At 46.1% G+C, this 19,915-nt stretch overlaps 1 protein-coding gene across 1 annotated transcript in view; it reads right to left on the reverse strand.

Annotated features, from left to right (window-relative positions):
- The window catches only part of rtkna (rhotekin a), a 73,414-nt gene that overhangs the window by 12,961 nt on the left and 40,538 nt on the right, over positions 1-19,915 (reverse strand). Inside the window, 3 exon segments of the mRNA XM_064943891.1 lie at positions 2,521-2,574; positions 6,035-6,096; positions 6,257-6,456. Coding sequence (XP_064799963.1) covers positions 2,521-2,574; positions 6,035-6,096; positions 6,257-6,456 — 316 coding nt within the window.

The raw sequence follows: 19,915 nt of genomic DNA on the forward strand, positions 1-19,915 counted from the left end.
CTGTTGGACTTGGACAGCCGCACTGTGAGAGTCTGGCCTAAGTAGCTATAAGAGTGTTCTTCACATGCAGCATGGGGTGTGAGTGTATCGTTTTACACTAAACGTATTTGGGAGTGTGAGTGTATCGTTTTACACTAAATGTATTTGGGAGTGTGAGTGCATCGTTTTACACTAAATGTATTTGGGAGTGTGAGTATAGTTTTACACTAAATGTATTTGGGTGTGTGAGTGTATCGTTTTACACTAAATGTATTTGCGTGTGTGAGTGCGGGTGTGTGTGTGCATGCATCAAAAGCGCACACTCTATCATTGCCATCTCAGGCTTCCTTATCTTCCCACTGCACTTAAAAACCTGCACTAATTGCCTCATTATAGATCTATTAGGTCATGCAGACTTCACCAAGGAGTCGGGTTTCAGACCTCACCAAGGAGTCGGGTTTCAGACCTCACCAAGGAGTCGGGTTTCAGACCTCACCAAGGAGTCGGGTTTCAGACCTCACCAAGGAGTCAGGTTTCAGACCTCACCAAGGAGTCTGGTTTCAGACCTCACCAAGGAGTCGGGTTTCAGACCTCACCAAGGAGTCGGGTTTCAGACCTCACCAAGGAGTCGGGTTTCAGACCTCACCAAGGAGTCGGGTTTCAGACCTCACCAAGGAGTCACCAGACCTCACCAAGGAGTCGGGTTTCAGACCTCACCAAGGAGTCGGGTTTCAGACCTCACCAAGGAGTCGGGTTTCAGACCTCACCAAGGAGTCGGGTTTCAGACCTCACCAAGGAGTCGGGTTCAGACCTCACCAAGGAGTCGGGTTTCAGACCTCACCAAGGAGTCGGGTTTCAGACCTCACCAAGGAGTCGGGTTTCAGACCTCACCAAGGAGTCGGGTTTCAGACCTCACCAAGGAGTCGGGTTTCAGACCTCACCAAGGAGTCGGGTTTCAGACCTCACCAAGGAGTCGGGTTTCAGACCTCACCAAGGAGTCGGGTTTCAGCACTTTTTTTTTTACCATAACGTTTTGACCTTAACACGTAGCAGTCAACATAAACCATAACACAGCGGTATCAAAAGAGCACCTAGAACTACAAATACCAGATCCTACGCAGATCCAGGCCTCTTTGCTGCAATAGCACAAACAAAGACAACAGAACAGAAGAGGTCTGTGCAGCAGGTTTCTAAGCCAGAGGCCATCATACCCAATCACTTACTGTTGGAATGTTTGCTTGTCAGTGAGCTGCTGACTTTACAGAGGGAAAAATAGAAACGTACATACATTTCAATAGCCGTATTGAAGTCTTTTTAAAAGAGCATGAACTGTTATGCTCACATGTTCAGTGCTTCAGTTCTAATACATTAAGAGTTCTCTTTCCCAGGGCCCGTATCCACAAAGCGTCTCAGAGTAGGAGTGCTGATCTAGGATCCGATCTCCCACCTGTCCATGTAATGTTATTCATTATCATCTAAAAGATTAAACTGATTCTAAAATCAGCCCTTCTACTCTGGGAGGCTTTGTGGATACCACTTTACCCAAATTCTAATCGATTCACATGGCTTCACTCACTCAGTTGACTCACATCACATGTCTTCACACAAAATCAAAGCGATGGATAATAGCACATGAATCATTGATGAGTCTATTCACATCAGTTCTAGCACACTGACATGAATCATTGATGAGTCTATTCACACCAGTTCTAGCACACATATATATAAATAAATGATAAGTCTATTCACACCAGTTCTAGCACACTGATATGAATCATTGATGAGTTTATTCACGCCAGTTCTAGCACACTGACATGAATCATTGATGAGTCTATTCACGCCAGTTCTAGCACACTGATATGAATCATTGATGAGTCTATTCACGCCAGTTCTAGCACACTGATATGAATCATTGATGAGTCTATTCACACCAGTTCTAGCACACTGATATGAATCATTGATGAGTCTATTCACACCAGTTCTAGCACACTGATATGAATCATTGATGAGTCTATTCACACCAGTTCTAGCACACTGATATGAATCATTGATGAGTCTATTCACACCAGTTCTAGCACACTGATATGAATCATTGATGAGTCTATTCACACCAGTTCTAGCACACTGATATGAATCATTGATGAGTCTATTCACACCAGTTCTAGCACACTGATATGAATCATTGATGAGTCTATTCACACCAGTTCTAGCACACTGATATGAATCATTGATGAGTCTATTCACACCAGTTCTAGCACACTGATATGAATCATTGATGAGTCTATTCACACCAGTTCTAGCACACTGATATGAATCATTGATGAGTCTATTCACACCAGTTCTAGCACACTAATATGAATCATTGATGAGTCTATTCACACCAGTTCTAGCACACTGATATGAATCATTGATGAGTCTATTCACACCAGTTCTAGCACACTGATATGAATCATTGATGAGTCTATTCACACCAGTTCTAGCACACTGATATGAATCATTGATGAGTCTATTCACACCAGTTCTAGCACACTGACTCCTCACCTCCTTTGTTCTTGAAGTACTCTGTGTCTTTCCACATGAGAGGGATCCGCAGGTCTGCAATGACAAAGGACAGTCAGAGAGTGACAGTGAAATCCGTCACAAATGTAAGATATACACAACCACAAACTCATACCACACACACAATCTGTTATCTCCTCCACCAGACAGTCACTGTTATAATGCGCTCATACGCGCTTGTGTGTATGATGATGAAGCCCATGCTCTGCACTGAGATTACTCGCTAAACGGCTTCCTGTCGACCCAGTCAATCAATGATAAGTCACAACTTCTGTTCATCAACTGTGTGTGTGTGTGTGTGTGTGCCCCTCCAGGTGTGAGCAGTCCGAAGCAGACAGACAGACCTCAGAGCCCCCTGTCCTCCCACTGAACCAGCGCAGTTCATCATAATCCTTTAATTACCTCTTCTCTCTCCTACTCCCACCCTCATCCTTTTATGTCAGTTTATTATGATCCCCATTCGCTTTGCCGAAGCAGCAGCTACACTTCGTAGGTCTACAAAAAACATGACAAGTAACAAAACATTGATAGACAAGGAAAGTCACACAAATGTAAAATACAACGATATCCAAACAATGCAACTAAAACATTATACAAACAATACAATTTTAAAAAAATGATGTGTGTGTTAGAGAGTGTGTTTGAGTGTGCCCTCACAGTCTCCACCTTTCCATTAGTTGTTATTTTGTATCAAAAAAAATGTAAGATCATTTTGCTGTTTGCTTGAGTAATGGGAGATTACATTTACATTACATTTAAGTCATTTAGCAGACGCTCTTATGGAAGGGAGTTCCATGCGATCATGGCTCTGTATAAAACTATGCGTTGCTGTCAATTCCTTTTGGACTTGGGGAACATGAAGAGACCCCTGGTGGCATGTCTTGTGGGGTATGTAAGAGTGTCTGAAGAGATCCCTGGTGACATGTCTTGTGGGGTATGTACATGTGTCTGAAGAGACCCCTGGTGGCATGTCTTGTGGGGTATGTACGGGTGTCTGAAGAGACCCCTGGTGGCATGTCTTGTGGGGTATGTACGGGTATCTGAAGAGACCCCTGGTGGCATGTCTTGTGGGGTATGTACGGGTGTCTGAAGAGACCCCTGGTGGCATGTCTTGTGGGGTATGTACGGGTGTCTGAAGAGACCCCTGGTGGCATGTCTTGTGGGGTATGTACGGGTGTCTGAAGAGACCCCTGGTGGCATGTCTTGTGGGGTATGTACGGGTGTCTGAAGAGACCCCTGGTGGCATGCCTTGTGGGGTATGTACGGGTGTCTGAAGAGACCCCTGGTGGCATATCTTGTGGGGTATGTATGGGTGTCTGAGCTGAATGTTATTTGATTATACAGACACTCTGGAATTTGTCACAGTATTCCTCAAAAAAACTAGAAGAGAAGCAGTTAATCTCTCGTCAACCAGGAAAGACTGGCATGCATGTTGTTGATGTTAGTTCTCTATGTGCTGTTAAGGGCAAGGTGTGCTGCTCTGTTCTGAGCCAGCTGCAGCTTTGCTAGGTCTTTCTTTGCAGTACATGACCATATTACCAGACAGTTATCAAGATAGGACAAGACCAAAGCCTGAACAACTAGTACAATAGACTTTTGTCTAATGAGAATTAACCATCCAATGTTATACCTCGGAGTTTTGCTTCCTCAACTTGCGCAATGATCACACCCTTTAATGAGTAGGAGTATGTTTACATGCAAACAATAATGAGACTATTGTGGATAGTCAGATGAATATAATAGTTCAAATTAAAATGTTTACATGCTTTGGAAGAAGAATGATTTCCTTAATAATCCTGTTTACATGGACACATCTGAAATCAGGTTACCTGATGGCACTCTGATCAATGCCGAAAATCACCAATCAAACTAAACGTTCTACCACAGCGACCATGTTATTTTTGGGAAGCATGTTTGATTCTTAGTTCGGACATAATATATCATGTTTGTTTGTGAAAACTACTTCTAAAACTCGTACATTCAGTTGTTCCGACTTCACTCGCGCTAAAGAGGGAGATTTGAGCTCCCGGTGCTGGCACATGAGCAGATCAGATACACCACTGGAATGCCCATTAAGATGTTTACATGTCATGATAATTCAAAAGATTGCCCAGAAAACCAGGTGTTTTAATCAGCAGATGCTTATTTAGATTTTGACCGTACGCCGATTAATATAAGTAGAATAAGGTGTTTACACGACTATTGCATAATCTGCCTACTGGCATAATCAGTTGAATATCGAATTATTACTGTGAGCTCACTGGCTTTGGGTGCTGACATGTAGAGTGCGGAATCAGCCGCATACATACTCATTCTAGCTTTGTGTAAGACCAGCGGCAAATAATTTGTAAAAATAGAGAAGAGTAACGTTCCAAGGCAACTGCCCTGAGGGACACCGCATTGTACATATCTGATGTTAGAGAAGCTTCCATTGAATAATATTGTGTTTTTTTGTTAACAACTCTGTAGTGAAATAGTCATTGAAATGATTGGCAATATCGAAAGTTTTGTTATAAATAAACCATCACCTTCAATGAACGATGGAGATTAATTGGGTTTTCTGCCCATGATATCATTTAAGGTACTCCAAAGTATTTTTCCATTGTGCTTTATGTCATTTATCTTTATTTGGTAATACAAGTTATTTTTCTTTGTGTTTAGTCACAACATTTCTCCATTGACAATATGTCAACCAATCAGATGAGCAGCATAACTTGTTTGCCACCTCTTTTGCATAATTTCTTTAAACCATAAAATGTTTAAATCCTCACCCCTCGTTCCCTCCCCCTCCACATCCTCACCCCTTATCCCCCAAACCCAGTCCTCCCTCTCCCCTCTCCCCCCAAACCCAGTCCTCCCTCTCCCCCCAAACCCAGTCCTCTCTCTCCCCCCCAAACCCAGTCCTCTCTCCCCCCAAACACAGTCCTCTCCCCCCCAAACCCAGTCCCCCCCCCAAACCCAGTCCTCTCTCTCTCTCCCCCCCAAACCCAGTCCTCTCTCTCTCTCCCCCCAAACCCAGTCCTCTCTCTCTCCCCCCAAACCCAGTCCTCTCTCTCCCCCCCCCAGTCCAAACCCAGTCCTCTCTCTCCCCCCCAAACCCAGTCCTCTCTCTCCCCCCAAACCCAGTCCTCTCTCTCCCCCCCAAACCATTTCTCTCCCCCCAAACCATTTCCCCCCCCCCAAACCATTTCTCTCATTATAACCCATCTTTCACTCAGCCTAACCCCGTATCCCACACTCAACCTTTAAATTAACCCACATACCCTCACCCCTCCGTAGTGGGGGGTCCTCCTTGGAGGGTGGCTATGAGACCCAGAGACGATCTTGCTTATCATCATGAGCCCGCCCCCCTCAGCATGACGGACAGCATATGCATGGCATAATAGGAGATGAGACAGGGTGTCAGGGCCTGATGAAGCTCTGCTATTGGGTAGACATGCAGCTTTCCTTTACATATGTAAACACACACACACACACACACACACCTGGGGCCTACCTGAGATGGCCACCTTTCCTTTGCAGGGTAGTCTGTCGTCCGTGGGCCCTGCGTCCGATGACCTAGTAGAGACAGAAAGAAGAGGATGACAACAACGGAAAATCGAATTGTAAACCCTGCTCAATTGCCCACTCAGACCACATTAAAACCTTCACCCTTTAGCTCCATTTATGAACCCGAGTTCCTACACCGCCCCCTGGCCCTGCCCGTTTGCCCTCTGACCTTAGTGCAACCTTCTGCATGACCTGGGCCTCCTTCATCCTCTGCAGCTCCGACATGTAGGCCATGATGCGGGTGTTGCAGGTGAGCAGGCTCTTGGAGGCCTCCAGGGCCTGTTCTCTCTGGGAGCACGCAGCCAGCAGCTTACAGGCCCCGTCACGCATCCGGATCTCATGGTCTATTTTCTTCTGGATGTTACTGTCCTGCAGGCAGAGAGAGAGGGGAGGGAGGGAGAGATGGGTTTGGACATTTTACTGACTGGAACAGGGTTGGTCTTTGAGTGTGGAGTGAGACTGTAACAAGAGGGTAAGTGTGACAGTTCAGTTTAACTGTGACAATGACTGTGAAGAAGAACGTTTGTGTTTATGGGAGAAAGAGGGCAAACGTGTTTGTGTGTGTCTCGTGGGCCCATTAGTGGGGTGTATCCCTGAAAGCATTCTGGTGTCTCTGTGCGTTGAGGCGTGGGTCAGTCGGGGCACAGAGTAGTCAGGAAGAAGCTGTAAATATGCCCTTACACCCTTCTGCCTCCCCTCCGGCACACAGACACCAAGATGCTTCATCATGTAACGTACACACCTGTCTATATAAGATCCCACAGCTGACCGTGCATGTCAGAGCAAAAACCAAGCCATGAGTTCGAAGGAATTGTCTGTGACAGGATTGTGTCGAGGCACAGATCTGGGGAAGTGTACCAAAACATTTCTGCAGCATTGAAGGTCACCAAAAACACAGTGGCCTCCATCATTCTTAAATGGAAGAAGTTTGGAAACACCAAGACTCTTCCTAGAGCTGACCGCCCAGCCAAACTGAGCAATCAGGGGAGAAGGGCCTTGGTCAGGGAGGTGACCAAGAACCCGATGTTCACTCTGAGTTCCTCTGTGGAGATGGGAAAATCTTCCAGAAGGACAACCATCTCTGCAGGACTCCACCAATAATGTCTTTGTGGTAGAGTGGCCAGACAGAAGACACTCCTCAGTAAAAGGCACATGAAAGGCACCAGAGAAACAAAATTCTCTGGTCTGATGAAACCAAGCTTGAACTCTTTGGCCTGAATACCAAGCGTCACGTCTGGAAGAAACCTGGCATCATACCTATGGTGAAGCATGGTGGTGGCAGCATCATGCTGTGGGGATGTTTTTCAGTGGCAGGGACTTGGAGACTAGTCAGGATCAAGGAAAAGATGAAAGGCGCAAAGTACAGAGAGATCCTTGATGAAAACCTGCTCCAGAGCACTCAGGAACCCAGACTGGTGCAAAGGTTCACCCTCCAACAGGACAACGAGCCTAAGCAGACAGCCAAGACAACACAGAAGTGGCATCAGGACAAGTCTCTGAATGTCCTTGAATGGCCGAGCCAGAGCCCAGACTTGAACCCGATCGAACATCTCTGGAAAAATCTGAAAATAGCTGTGCAGCGACGCTCCCCATCCAACCTTACAGAGCTTGAGGGGATCTGCAGAGAAGAATGGGAGAAACTCGCCAAATACAGGTGTGCAAAGCTTGTAGCATCATACCCAAATGATTTAGATGCACTATTGTAAAGTGGCTGTTCCACTGGATGTCAGAAGGTGAATTCACCAATTTGTAAGTCGCTCTGGATAAGAGCGTCTGCTAAATGACTTAAATGTAAATGTAAATGTAAGAAGACTTGACAATGTAATCGCTGCCAAAAGTGCGTCAACAAAGTACTGATAAAAAGGGTCTGAATACTTATGTAACTGATTTAAGTTTTTATTTTAAAAGCAAAAATGTCTAAAAAACTGTTTTTGATTTGTCATTATGGGGTATTGTGTGTAGATTGATGAGGGGAAAAACAATTTAATACATTTTAGAATAAGGCTGTACAGTAACAAAATGTGGAAAAAGTCATATGTACACACACATAGTCACACAGTCAAAAGTTTGGGCACACCTACTAGTTCAAGGGTTTTTCATTTATTTTTAGTATTTTCTACATTGTAGAATAATAGTGAAGACATCAAAACTATAAAATAACACATATGGGATCATGTAGTAACCAAAAAAAAAGTGTTAAACAAATCTAAATATATTTTATATTTGAGATTCTTCAAAGTAGCCACCCTTTGCCTTGATGACAGCTTTGCACACTCTTGGCATTCTCTCAACCAGCTTCATGAGGTAGTCACCTGGAATGCATTTCAATAAACAGTTGTGCCTTGTTAAGGCCATCATTGTAAATAAGAATTAGTTCTTAACCGACTTACCTTGTTAAATAATGGTTAAATATATGTATATACTTGTAATGTTTACCAAGGAGAGAGACAGAGAGGGAGATGATAGAGAGAGAGAGGGATAGAGAACAATATAAAAAGAAGGATGGACCTTAGGGAAAAGCAGGAGAGAGATAGAGAGCAAGATCTGGGTAGAGTAGGCAGGCACAATTAGTCTGCCACAACTATGTGTCTGCCCACTCCACCAGATCTCTCTCTCTATCTCTCTGGGGAGGGCCAGGGAAGGGAGTGAGGGAGGGGAAAAGTCATGAGAAGGAGGGGGGCGAGGGAGGGAGAGAGAGGGAGGGTGCAGGAGAGGGAAGGAGCGGGGGAGGGAGCGAGGGTTAGGGCCAGGAGAGAGAGAGAGAGGGAGGGAGGGAGTGAGGGGCAGAGGTAGGAGAGGGAGGGAGCGAGGGGCAGAGGTAGGAGAGGGAAGGGGGGAGCAAGGGGCAGAGGTAGGAGAGGGAAGGAGGGAGCGACTGCAAGGTAGGAGAGGGAGGGAGCGAGGGGCAGAGGGAGGGAGGGGCGGAGGGAGGGAGGGGCAGAGGTAGGAGAGGGAGGGAGGGAGGGGCAGGTCCAGAAGAGGGAGGGGCAAAGCCAGGAGAGGGATGGGGGGCGAGGTAGGGAGAGAGAGGGAGGGGAGGGGCGAGGGGCAGAGGTAGAAGAGGGAGGGAGGGAGCGAGGGGCAGAGTTAGGAGAGGGAGGGAGCGAGGGGCAGAGGGAGGGAGCGAGGGGCAGAGGGAGGGAGGGAGGGACAGAGGGAGGGAGGGGCAGGGCCAGAAGAGGGAGGGGCAGGGCCAGGAGGGGGGTGAAGGAGGGGCAGAGCCAGGAGAGGGAGAGGCAGGGCCAGGAGAGGGAAGGATTGAGGGGCAGGGCCAGGAGAGGGAGGGGTTGAGGGGCAGGGCCAGGAGAGGGAGGGGTTGAGGGGCAGCGCCAGGAGAGGGAGGTATTGAGGGGCAGTGCCAGGAGAGGGAGGTATTGAGGGGCAGGACCAGGAGAGGGAGGGATTGAGGGGCAGTGCCAGGAGAGGGAGGTATTAAGGGGCAGGGCCAGGAGAGGGAGGTATTAAGGGGCAGGGCCAGGAGAGGGCGGGAGGGAGGGAGCGAGGGGCAGGGCCAGGAGAGGGAGGCAGGGAGGGAGGGGCAGGGCCAGGAGAGGGAGGGAGGAAGAGAGGGGCAGGGCCAGGAGAGGGAGGGAGGGAGCAAGGGAGGGGCAGGGCCAGGAGGGCCAGGAGAGGGAGGGAGGGAGCGAGGGCAGGGCCAGGGGAGGGAGGGAGGGAGGGGCAGGGCCAGGAGAGGGAGGGAGGGCGGGGAAGGGCCAGGAGAGGGAGGGAGGGAGGGGGAGGGGCAGGGCCAGGGCCAGGAGGGCCAGGAGAGGAAGGGGCAGGGCCAAGAGAGGCCCCAGGGAACTGTGGGATATGATCATGGGGGCGAGAGGAACGCACATCAGCAGACTGTCATTAACACACAACACATGGGCTCTCTCTCTCCTTCACATAGACACGCAAGCTTGTTACACGTAAACATACACTTGCAGGCACACACACCCTAGTTTCAAGACATGCACAAAGAAACAGGCTCAGACTTTGTTCGTCTATCCATCCCTCATACACACAAACACAGAGACATAGCCTATGCTAACACATACACACAAACACAGAGACATAGCCTATGCTAACACAAACACAGAGACATAGCCTATGCTAACACATACACACAAACACAGAGACATAGCCTATGCTAACACATACACACAAACAAATTCCACCAGATGCAAATATACAAAAAATAAAATCACCCAAAACCAATGGCTTGTTCAAGTAGGACAGTGGTTCTCAACCTTCTTCGGTTACTGTCCACCAACAAAATGTTGCTCTACCTGGAGTACTCCTGAACTACACTTTCATATGCATTTGACCAGTTAGATTTTGGTCTCACGATTCTTCAAGTAGCCCCTATGGATGGGCCAAGTGACCCCTATGGATGGGCCAAGTGGCCCCTATGGATGGGCCAAGTAGCCCCTATGGATGGGCCAAGTAGCCCCTATGGATGGGCCAAGTGGCCCCAGGTGTCCTAGTACCCCTGTTTGGGAACCACTGAAGTAGGACACTCTGTCATAGTTTGGTTCTGGCACCATGGGTTACGAGGCATGATAGAGAACTGGGGGGGCATTCAGCCTGATCACTAAAAATAGACGGCTGTTTGATAAGGTCCTGAGAACATCATATATGTCATCCTCTGCAGAAACAATAAAAATTATTTCCCAGCACTGAACGCCAACTCCTGATGGTTGATAGTTGGTGGAAACAGCATGTTGTTTTTAATTATAACCACTTGGAGTGAATACCTAAACTTAACCCATTTGAGTTGTTTCTGTTTTAACCCTGTAACCAGGCGGAATTGACCCTGTAACCACTCGGAATTGACCCTGTAACCAGGCGGAATTGACCCTGTAACCACTCGGAATTGACCCTGTAACCACGCGGAATTGACCCTGTAACCACGCGGAATTGACCCTGTAACCACGCGGAATTGACCCTGTAACCACGCGGAATTGACCCTGTAACCACGCGGAATTGACCCTGTAACCACGCGGAATTGACCCTGTAACCACGCGGAATTGACCCTGTAACCACGCGGAATTGACCCTGTAACCACGCGGAATTGACCCTGTAACCACACAGAATTAACCCTGTAACCGCGCAGAATTAATGCCTTAAAAATGCCTCGTTGGGGTATTTGTGTACCTCTATTAACGATGGCACGCAGTGGCAAAGCAGTTCAACCACGATCCTGTCCAAGGCACAGACATCTCCCTCCGGTCTGAGTGTGTTTCCCAGTCTACAGCCAGAGTGCTGAAGTCACCAGGGCCTGAACGAAATCTGCAGTGGTCTAATGGTGGAAGAACCAGAGGCTTTGTCCCAATACATATAGCACTGAACAGAACCAGCAAATGTAATAAACTATCCACAAACAACTCACAAGACACACACTGGTTGAATCAACTTTGTTCTCACGTCATTTCAAATCAAATCTTATTGGTCCCATACACATGGTAAGCAGATGTTATTGCGAGTGTAGTGAAGTGCTTATGCTTCTAGATCTGACAGTGCAGCAGTATCTAACAGGTAATATCTAACAATTCCACAACAAAACCTAACACACACAATCTAGTAAAGGAATGAGAATATATAAGTATAAAATATATGGATGAGCAGTGACAGAGCGGTTAAGATGCAATAGATAGTGAAGGATACAGTATACAATATACAGTGCCTTGTGAAAGTATTCGGCCCCCTTGAACTTTGCAACTTTTTGCCATATTTCAGGCTTCAAACATAAAGATATAAAACTGTATTTTTTTGTGAAGAATCAACAACAAGTGGGACACAATCATGAAGTGGAACGACATTTATTGGATATTTCAAACTTTTTTAACAAATCAAAAACTGAAAAATTGGGCGTGCAAAATTATTCAGCCCCTTTACTTTCAGTGCAGCAAACTCTCTCCAGAAGTTCAGTGAGGATCTCTGAATGATCCAATGTTGACCTAAATGACTAATGATGATAAATACAATCCACCTGTGTGTAATCAAGTCTCCGTATAAATGCACCTGCACTGTGATAGTCTCAGAGGTCCGTTAAAAGCTCAAAGAGCATCATGAAGAACAAGGAACACACCAGGCAGGTTCGAGATACTGTTGTGAAGAAGTTTAAAGCCGGATTTGGATATAAAAAGATTTCCCAAGCTTTAAACATCCCAAGGAGCACTGTGCAAGTGATAATATTGAAATGGAAGGAGTATCAGACCACTGCAAATCTACCAAGACCTGGCCGTCCCTCTAAACTTTCAGATCATACAAGGAGAAGACTGATTAGAGATGCAGCCAAGAGGCCCATGATCACTCTGGATGAACTGCAGAGATCTACAGCTGAGGTGGGAGACTCTGTCCATAGGACTACAATCAGTCATATATTGCACAAATCTGGCCTTTATGGAAGAGTGGCAAGAAGAAAGCCATTTCTTAAAGATATCCATAAAAAGTGTCGTTTAAAGTTTGCCACAAGCCACCTGGGAGACACAACAAACATGTGGAAGAAGGTGCTCTGGTCAGATGAAACCAAAATTGAACTTTTTGGCAACAATGCAAAACGTTATGTTTGTCGTAAAAGCAACACAGCTCATCACCCTGAACACACCATACCCACTGTCAAACATGGTGGTGGCAGCATCATGGTTTGGGCCTGCTTTTCTTCAGCAGGGACAGGGAAGATGGTTAAAATTGATGGGAAGATGGATGGAGCCAAATACAGGAACATTCTGGAAGAAAACCTGATGGAGTCTGCAAAAGACCTGAGACTGGGACGGAGATTTGTCTTCCAACAAGACAATGATCCAAAACATAAAGCAAAATCTACAATGGAATGGTTCAAAAATAAACATATCCAGGTGTTAGAATGGCCAAGTCAAAGTCCAGACCTGAATCCAATCGAGAATCTGTGGAAAGAACTGAAAACTGCTGTTCACAAATGCTCTCCATCCAACCTCACTGAGCTCGAGCTGTTTTGCAAGGAAGAATGGGAAAAAATGTCAGTCTCTCGATGTGCAAAACTGATAGAGACATACCCCAAGCGACTTACAGCTGTAATCGCAGCAAAAGGTGGCGCTACAAATTATTAACTTAAGGGGGCTGAATAATTTTGCATGCCCAATTTTTCAGTTTTTGATTTGTTAAAAAAGTTTGAAATATCCAATAAATGTCGTTCCACTTCATGATTGTGTCCCACTTGTTGTTGATTCTTCACAAAAAAATACAGTTTTATATCTTTATGTTTGAATCCTGAAATGTGGCAAAAGGTCGCAAAGTTCAAGGGGGCCGAATACTTTCGCAAGGCACTGTATACATATGAGATAAGTAATGTGAGATATGTAAACATTCTTAAAGTGGCATTATTAAAGTGAATAGTGTTCCATTTATTAAAGTGGCCAATGATATCAAGTCTGTATGTAGGCAGCCGCCTCTGTAGTGTCGTCTGCAAACTTGATGATTGAGTTGGAGGCGTGCATGGTCACGCAGTCATGGGTGAACAGGGAGTACAGAAGAGGGCTGAGAACACACCCTTGTGGGGCCCCAGCGTTGAGGATCAGCGGAGTGGAGATGTTATTTCCTACCCTCACCACCTGGGGGAGGCCCGTCAACGTAATTACTTTGAACCAACATGGAATAGACGTTTAATTGACGTCTGTGCCCAGTGGGAATGGACGGCTTTAGGCATACGTGCTACTGTGTGTGTTTGTCGGGGGAGTATCAAATCAAATCAACGACATAGTGTGTGACTGCTGCCAGCTGTTCTCACACAAAGGCACTGAGTGTTCCAGTGCAGCTGGGCCCCTGCTCAGAGGGGAGCGGTGTGTGTGGACAGAAAAAGAGGATGTGTTTGTATATGTGTGTGTGTGTGTGTGTTATCTGGAGCAGAGATACAGCCTAGGGGTTCTACATAGCAAACTTTCCATGGGTCCAGCTCTTTGAAAGAGTACACTACTAGCTGGGGGTCGGTGGGGGTCATGGGTCCAGCTCTATGAAAGAGTACACTACTAGCTGGGGGTCGGTGGGGGTCATGGGTCCAGCTCTATGAAAGAGTACACTACTTAGCTGGGGGTCGGTGGGATTCATGGGTCCAGCTCTATGAAAGAGTACACTACTAGCTGGGGGTCGGTGGGGGTCATGGGTCCAGCTCTATGAAAGAGTACACTACTAGCTGGGGGTCGGTGGGATTCATGGGTCCAGCTCTTTGAAAGAGTACACTACTAGCTGGGGGTCGGTGGGATTCATGGGTCCAGCTCTATGAAAGAGTACACTACTAGCTGGGGGTTGGTGGGATTCATGCGTCCAGCTCTATGAAAGAGTACACTACTAGCTGGGGGTCGGTGGGGGTCATGGGTGCAGCTCTTTGAAAGAGTACACTACTAGCTGGGGGTCGGTGGGGGTCATGGGTCCAGCTCTATGAAAGAGTACACTACTAGCTGGGGGTCGGTGGGATTCATGGGTCCAGCTCTTTGAAAGAGTACACTACTAGCTGGGGGTCGGTGGGATTCATGGGTCCAGCTCTATGAAAGAGTACACTACTAGCTGGGGGTCGGTGGGATTCATGGGTTCAGCTCTATGGAAGAGTACACTACTAGCTGGGGGTCGGTGGGGGTCATGGGTGCAGCTCTATGAAAGAGTACGCTACTAGCTGGGGGTCATGTGTGCATGCGTGTGTGAGAGTAGTAATGTTTTAGCGTGTGTTTCAAGTGCCTTTATCGCGGTCGGTATGGCAAGAATTAAGGTGAGATTTTTTTTGTCAGTTTTGTGAGCGTTCTGTTTTTTGGTCTCGTCTCCTTCACTTCTTCTGTGCACCTTCCCGCTCGCACAGACACCAAGCTCCTTCCCCTGCCACTCACAACAACAAAGAGACTAAAGATCACTTCTTCCTCTCTGACGCCAAGCAATTTCAACTCGCTATTTGAATCTGAGGTTTGGTCCGACATAAAATCGGCCATATGGAAACCGACACACAATATTTTACTGTAATAGAGGAGAACTTAACATTTGTAACGATACCCTTTTTATGTCTCAAGTCCCAAAATGTTGAACAGATCTTCGCTTGACTTTAAAAATAAATATTATGTGGCTACTCACGAGACCTGTGTTAATTTTCTATCATGCCTGAAACCAGAAGTTGGTGATTATTAACCAATGTGCATTGTCCATAATTCTGGTTAAATTTGGAACCAAAATGTCATTTGTATAGACAGACTTGAAAGCCAGATCAGTGATTACTACAAATAAGCAGGTTAAACAATTTTGATAAAATGATGCCATTATTAGTGGGTCTGATGGTTGTGGAAGGTTTATATTTAGCCAAGATGTCATTTTACAAGCCCTGAATTCATTAGATTACTGCTGACTGTTTGAAATGCAGTGTATTGACCTTAATTATACAACAAAGCTTATTTAGAGAAAAGGTTTTAAAAAATCTTATTATATATATATATATATATCGTGAATCGCCCACGAGTTAAAAACAAAAACAATACTAATACAACAATCTGATTTTAGGCTATATCACCCAGCTCTATGTGAATGTGTATTTGCATGTGTGTGAGGGTTTAGTTTGAAGAGACCAAGCCTGTCCATGGTGAAAGGAAAGTGCCTAAGAGCTTCACAACAACAAGCTCATCCGTTAAGAGTAGAGACTGGCAGCCAAGCCAAGCCCTGCTTACAGACTCACTAAGACCTTCTGGCAGACTCACCCTCATGAACTGAGATTAGCTTGGTTTGTTATCAATTACACAGGGCTAGTACCACTTGTACCTCATAAAGTGTCCTCAAGGCTCAGGTTTTAAAGGTGTGACTAAAATAAGTAGGCTAATCTGAGAAGATACTGAATTTACCAAATTAATTCATTGGCGTGCACATTCAGAGAGTTAAAACCCCCAGAATCTTTTTTTCAATTTTCGTCAAAAATGACATTCCCAAATCTGAACTCAAGACCTGAAGCAAGGATATGCATATTCTTCAAATCAAATCAAATTTTATTTGTCACATACACATGGTTAGCAGATGTTAATGCGAGTGTAGCGAAATGATTGTGCTTCCAGTTCCGACAATGCAGTAATAACCAACAAGTAATCTAACTAACAATTCCAAAACTAATATCTTATACACAGTGTAAGGGGATAAAGAATATGTACATAAAGATATGAATGAGTGATGGTGCAGAGCAGCATAGGCAAGATACAGTAGATGGTATCGAGTACAGTATATACATATGAGATGAGTATGTAAACAAAGTGGCATAGTTAAAGTGGCTAGTGATACATGTATTACATAAGGATGCAGTAGATGATATAGAGTACAGTATATACGTATACATATTACATACGTATCACATTATTGAAGTGGCTGGAGTTGAGTCAGTGTGTTGGCAGCTGCCACTCAATGTTAATGGTTGCTGTTTAACAGTCTGATGGCCTTGAGATAGAAGCTGTTCTTCAGTCTCTCGTTCCCAGCTTTGATGCACCTGTACTGACCTCGCCTTCTGGATGATAGCGGGGTGAACAGGCAGTGGCTCGGGTGGGTGTTGTCCTTAATGATCTTTATGGCCTTCCTGTAACATCGGGTGGTGTAGGTGTCCTGGAGGGCAGGTAGTTTGCCCCTGGTGATACGTTGTGCAGACCTCACTACCCTCTGGAGAGCCTTACGGTTGTGGGCGGAGCAGTTGCCGTACCAGGCGGTGATACAGCCCGCCAGGATGCTCTCGATTGTGCATCTGTAGAAGTTTGTGAGTGTTTTTGGTGACAAGCCGAATTTCTTCAGCCTCCTGAGGTTGAAGAGGCGCTGCTGCGCCTTCTTCACAATGCTGTCTGTGTGAGTGGACCAATTTAGTTTGTCTGTGATGTGTATGCCGAAGAACTTAAAACTTACTACCCTCTCCACTACTGTTCCATCGATGTGGATAGGGGGGTGTTCCCTCTGCTGTTTCCTGAAGTCCACAATCATCTCCTTAGTTTTGTTGACGTTGAGTGTGAGGTTATTGTCCTGACACCACACTCCGAGGGCCCTCACCTCCTCCCTGTAGGCCGTCTCGTCTTTGTTGGTAATCAAGCCTACCACTGTTGTGTCGTCTGCAAACTTGATGATTGAGTTGGAGGCGTGCGTTGCCGCGCAGTCGTGGGTGAACAGGGAGTACAGGAGAGGGCTCAGAACGCACCCTTGTGGGGCCCCAGTGTTGAGGATCAGCGGGGTGGAGATGTTGTTGCTTACCCTCACCACCTGGGGGCGGCCCGTCAGGAAGTCCAGTACCCAGTTGCACAGGGCGGGGTCGAGACCCAGGGTCTCGAGCTTGATGACGAGCTTGGAGGGTACTATGGTGTTAAATGCCGAGCTCTAGTCAATGAACAACATTCTCATATAGGTATTCCTCTTGTCCAGATGGGTTAGGGCAGTGTGCAGTGTGGTTGAGATTGCATCGTCTGTGGACCTATTTGGGCGGTAAGCAAATTGGAGTGGGTCTAGGGTGTCAGGTAGGGTGGAGGTGATATGGTCCTTGACTAGTCTCTCAAAGCACTTCATGATGATGGAAGTGAGTGCTACGGGGCGGTAGTCGTTTAGCTCAGTTACATTAGCTTTCTTGGGAAAAGGAACAATGGTGGCCCTCTTGAAGCATGTGGGAACAGCAGACTGGTATAGGGATTGATTGAATATGTCCGTAAACACACCAGCCAGCTGGTCTGCGCATGCTCTGAGGGCGCGGCTGGGGATGCCGTCTGGGCCTGCAGCCTTGCGAGGGTTAACACGTTTAAATGTTTTACTCACCTCGGCTGCAGTGAAGGAGAGACCGCATGTTTCCGTTGCAGGCCGTGTCAGTGGCACTGTATTGTCCTCAAAGCGGGCAAAAAATGTATTTAGTCTGCCTGGGAGCAAGACATCCTGGTCCATGACTGGGCTGGATTTCTTCTTGTAGTCCGTGATTGACTGTAGACCCTGCCACATACCTCGTGTCTGAGCCGTTGAATTGAGATTCTACTTTGTCTCTATACTGACGCTTAGCTTGTTTGATAGCCTTACGGAGGGAATAGCTGCACTGTTTGTATTCTGTCATGTTACCAGTCACCTTGCTCTGATTAAAAGCAGTGGTTCGCGCTTTCAGTTTCACGCGAATGCTGCCATCAATCCACGGTTTCTGGTTAGGGAATGTTTTAATCGTTGCTATGGGAATGACATCTTCAACGCACGTTCTAATGGACTCGCACACCGAATCAGCGTATTCGTCAATGTTGTTGCCTGACGCAATACGAAACATGTCCCAGTCCACGTGATGGAAGCAGTCTTGGAGTGTGGAATCAGCTTGGTCGGACCAGCGTTGGACAGACCTCAGCATGGGAGCTTCTTGTTTTAGTCTTTGTCTGTAGGCAGGGATCAGCAAAATGGAGTCGTGGTCAGCTTTTCCGAAAGGAGGGCGGGGCAGGGCCTTATATGCGTCGCAGAAGTTAGAATAACAGTGATCCAAGGTTTTGCCAGCCTTGGTGGCGCAATCGATATGCTGATACATTTTAGGGAGTCTTGTTTTCAGATTAGCCTTGTTAAAATCCCCAGCAACAATGAATGCAGCCTCAGGATGTGTGGATTCCAGCTTGCAAAGAGTCAAATAAAGTTCGTTCAGAGCCATCGATGTGTCTGCTTGGGGGGGAATATATACGGCTGTGATTATAATTGAAGAGAATTCTCTTGGTAGATAATGCGGTCTACATTTGATTGTGAGGAATTCTAAATCAGGTGAACAGAAGGATTAGAGTTCCTGTATGTTTCTGTGATCACACCACGTCTCGTTAGCCATAAGGCATACGCCCCCACCACTCTTCTTACCAGAAAGGTGTTTGTTTCTGTCGGCGCGATGTGTGGAGACACCCGCTGGCTGCACTGCATCCGAGAGCGTCTCTCCAGTGAGCCATGTTTCCGTGAAGCAAAGAACGTTACAGTCTCTGATGTCCCTCTGGAATGCTACCCTTGCTCGGATTTCATCAACCTTGTTGTCAAGAGACTGGACATTGGCGAGAAGAATGCTAGGAAGTGGGGCACGATGTGCCCGTCTCCGGAGACTGACCAGAAGACCGCCTCGTTTCCCTCTTTTACGAAGTCGTTTTTTTGGATCGCCGGCTGGGATCCATTCCGTTGTCCTGGTTGAAAGGCAGAACACAGGATCCGCTTCGCGAAAGTCATATTCTTGGTCGTACTGATGGTGAGTTGACGCTGATCTTATATTCAGTAGTTCTTCTCGACTGTATGCAATGAAACCTAAGATGACCTGGGGTACTAATGTAAGAAATAACACGTAAAAAAAAAAAAAAAAACTGCATAGTTTCCTAGGAACGCGAAGCGAGGCGGCCATCTCTGTCGGCGCCGGAAGTAGAAGAAGAAGCTTAGCTCTGCATATTCTTGACACCATTTGAAAGGAAACACTTTGAAGTTTGTGGAAATGTGAAATGAATGTAGGAGAATATAACAGATTTGATCTGGTAAAAGATAATACAAAGAAAAAAACATGCGTTTTTTTGTAATTTTTTTTGTACCATCATGCAAGAAATGCAAGAGAAAGGCCATAATGTATTATTCCAGACGGATCCAATTAACCATCGTTTCTCTATTCAAAATTTTGTATCAAGAATTCCCAAATGTACCTAATTGGTTAATTAATAACTTTTCAAGTTCATAACTCTGCACTCTCCTCAAACAATAGCATGGTATTCTTTCACTATAATTAATAGGTACTGTAAATTGGACAGTGCAGTTAGATTAACAATAATTTAAGCTTTCTGCCAATATCAGATATGTCTATGTCCTGGAAAATGTTCTTGTTACTTACAACCTCATGCTAATCACAGCCTAC

Source organism: Oncorhynchus masou, chromosome 1 (genome assembly GCF_036934945.1).
Source record: "Oncorhynchus masou masou isolate Uvic2021 chromosome 1, UVic_Omas_1.1, whole genome shotgun sequence".
In the NCBI taxonomy this organism is placed as follows: domain Eukaryota; kingdom Metazoa; phylum Chordata; class Actinopteri; order Salmoniformes; family Salmonidae; genus Oncorhynchus; species Oncorhynchus masou.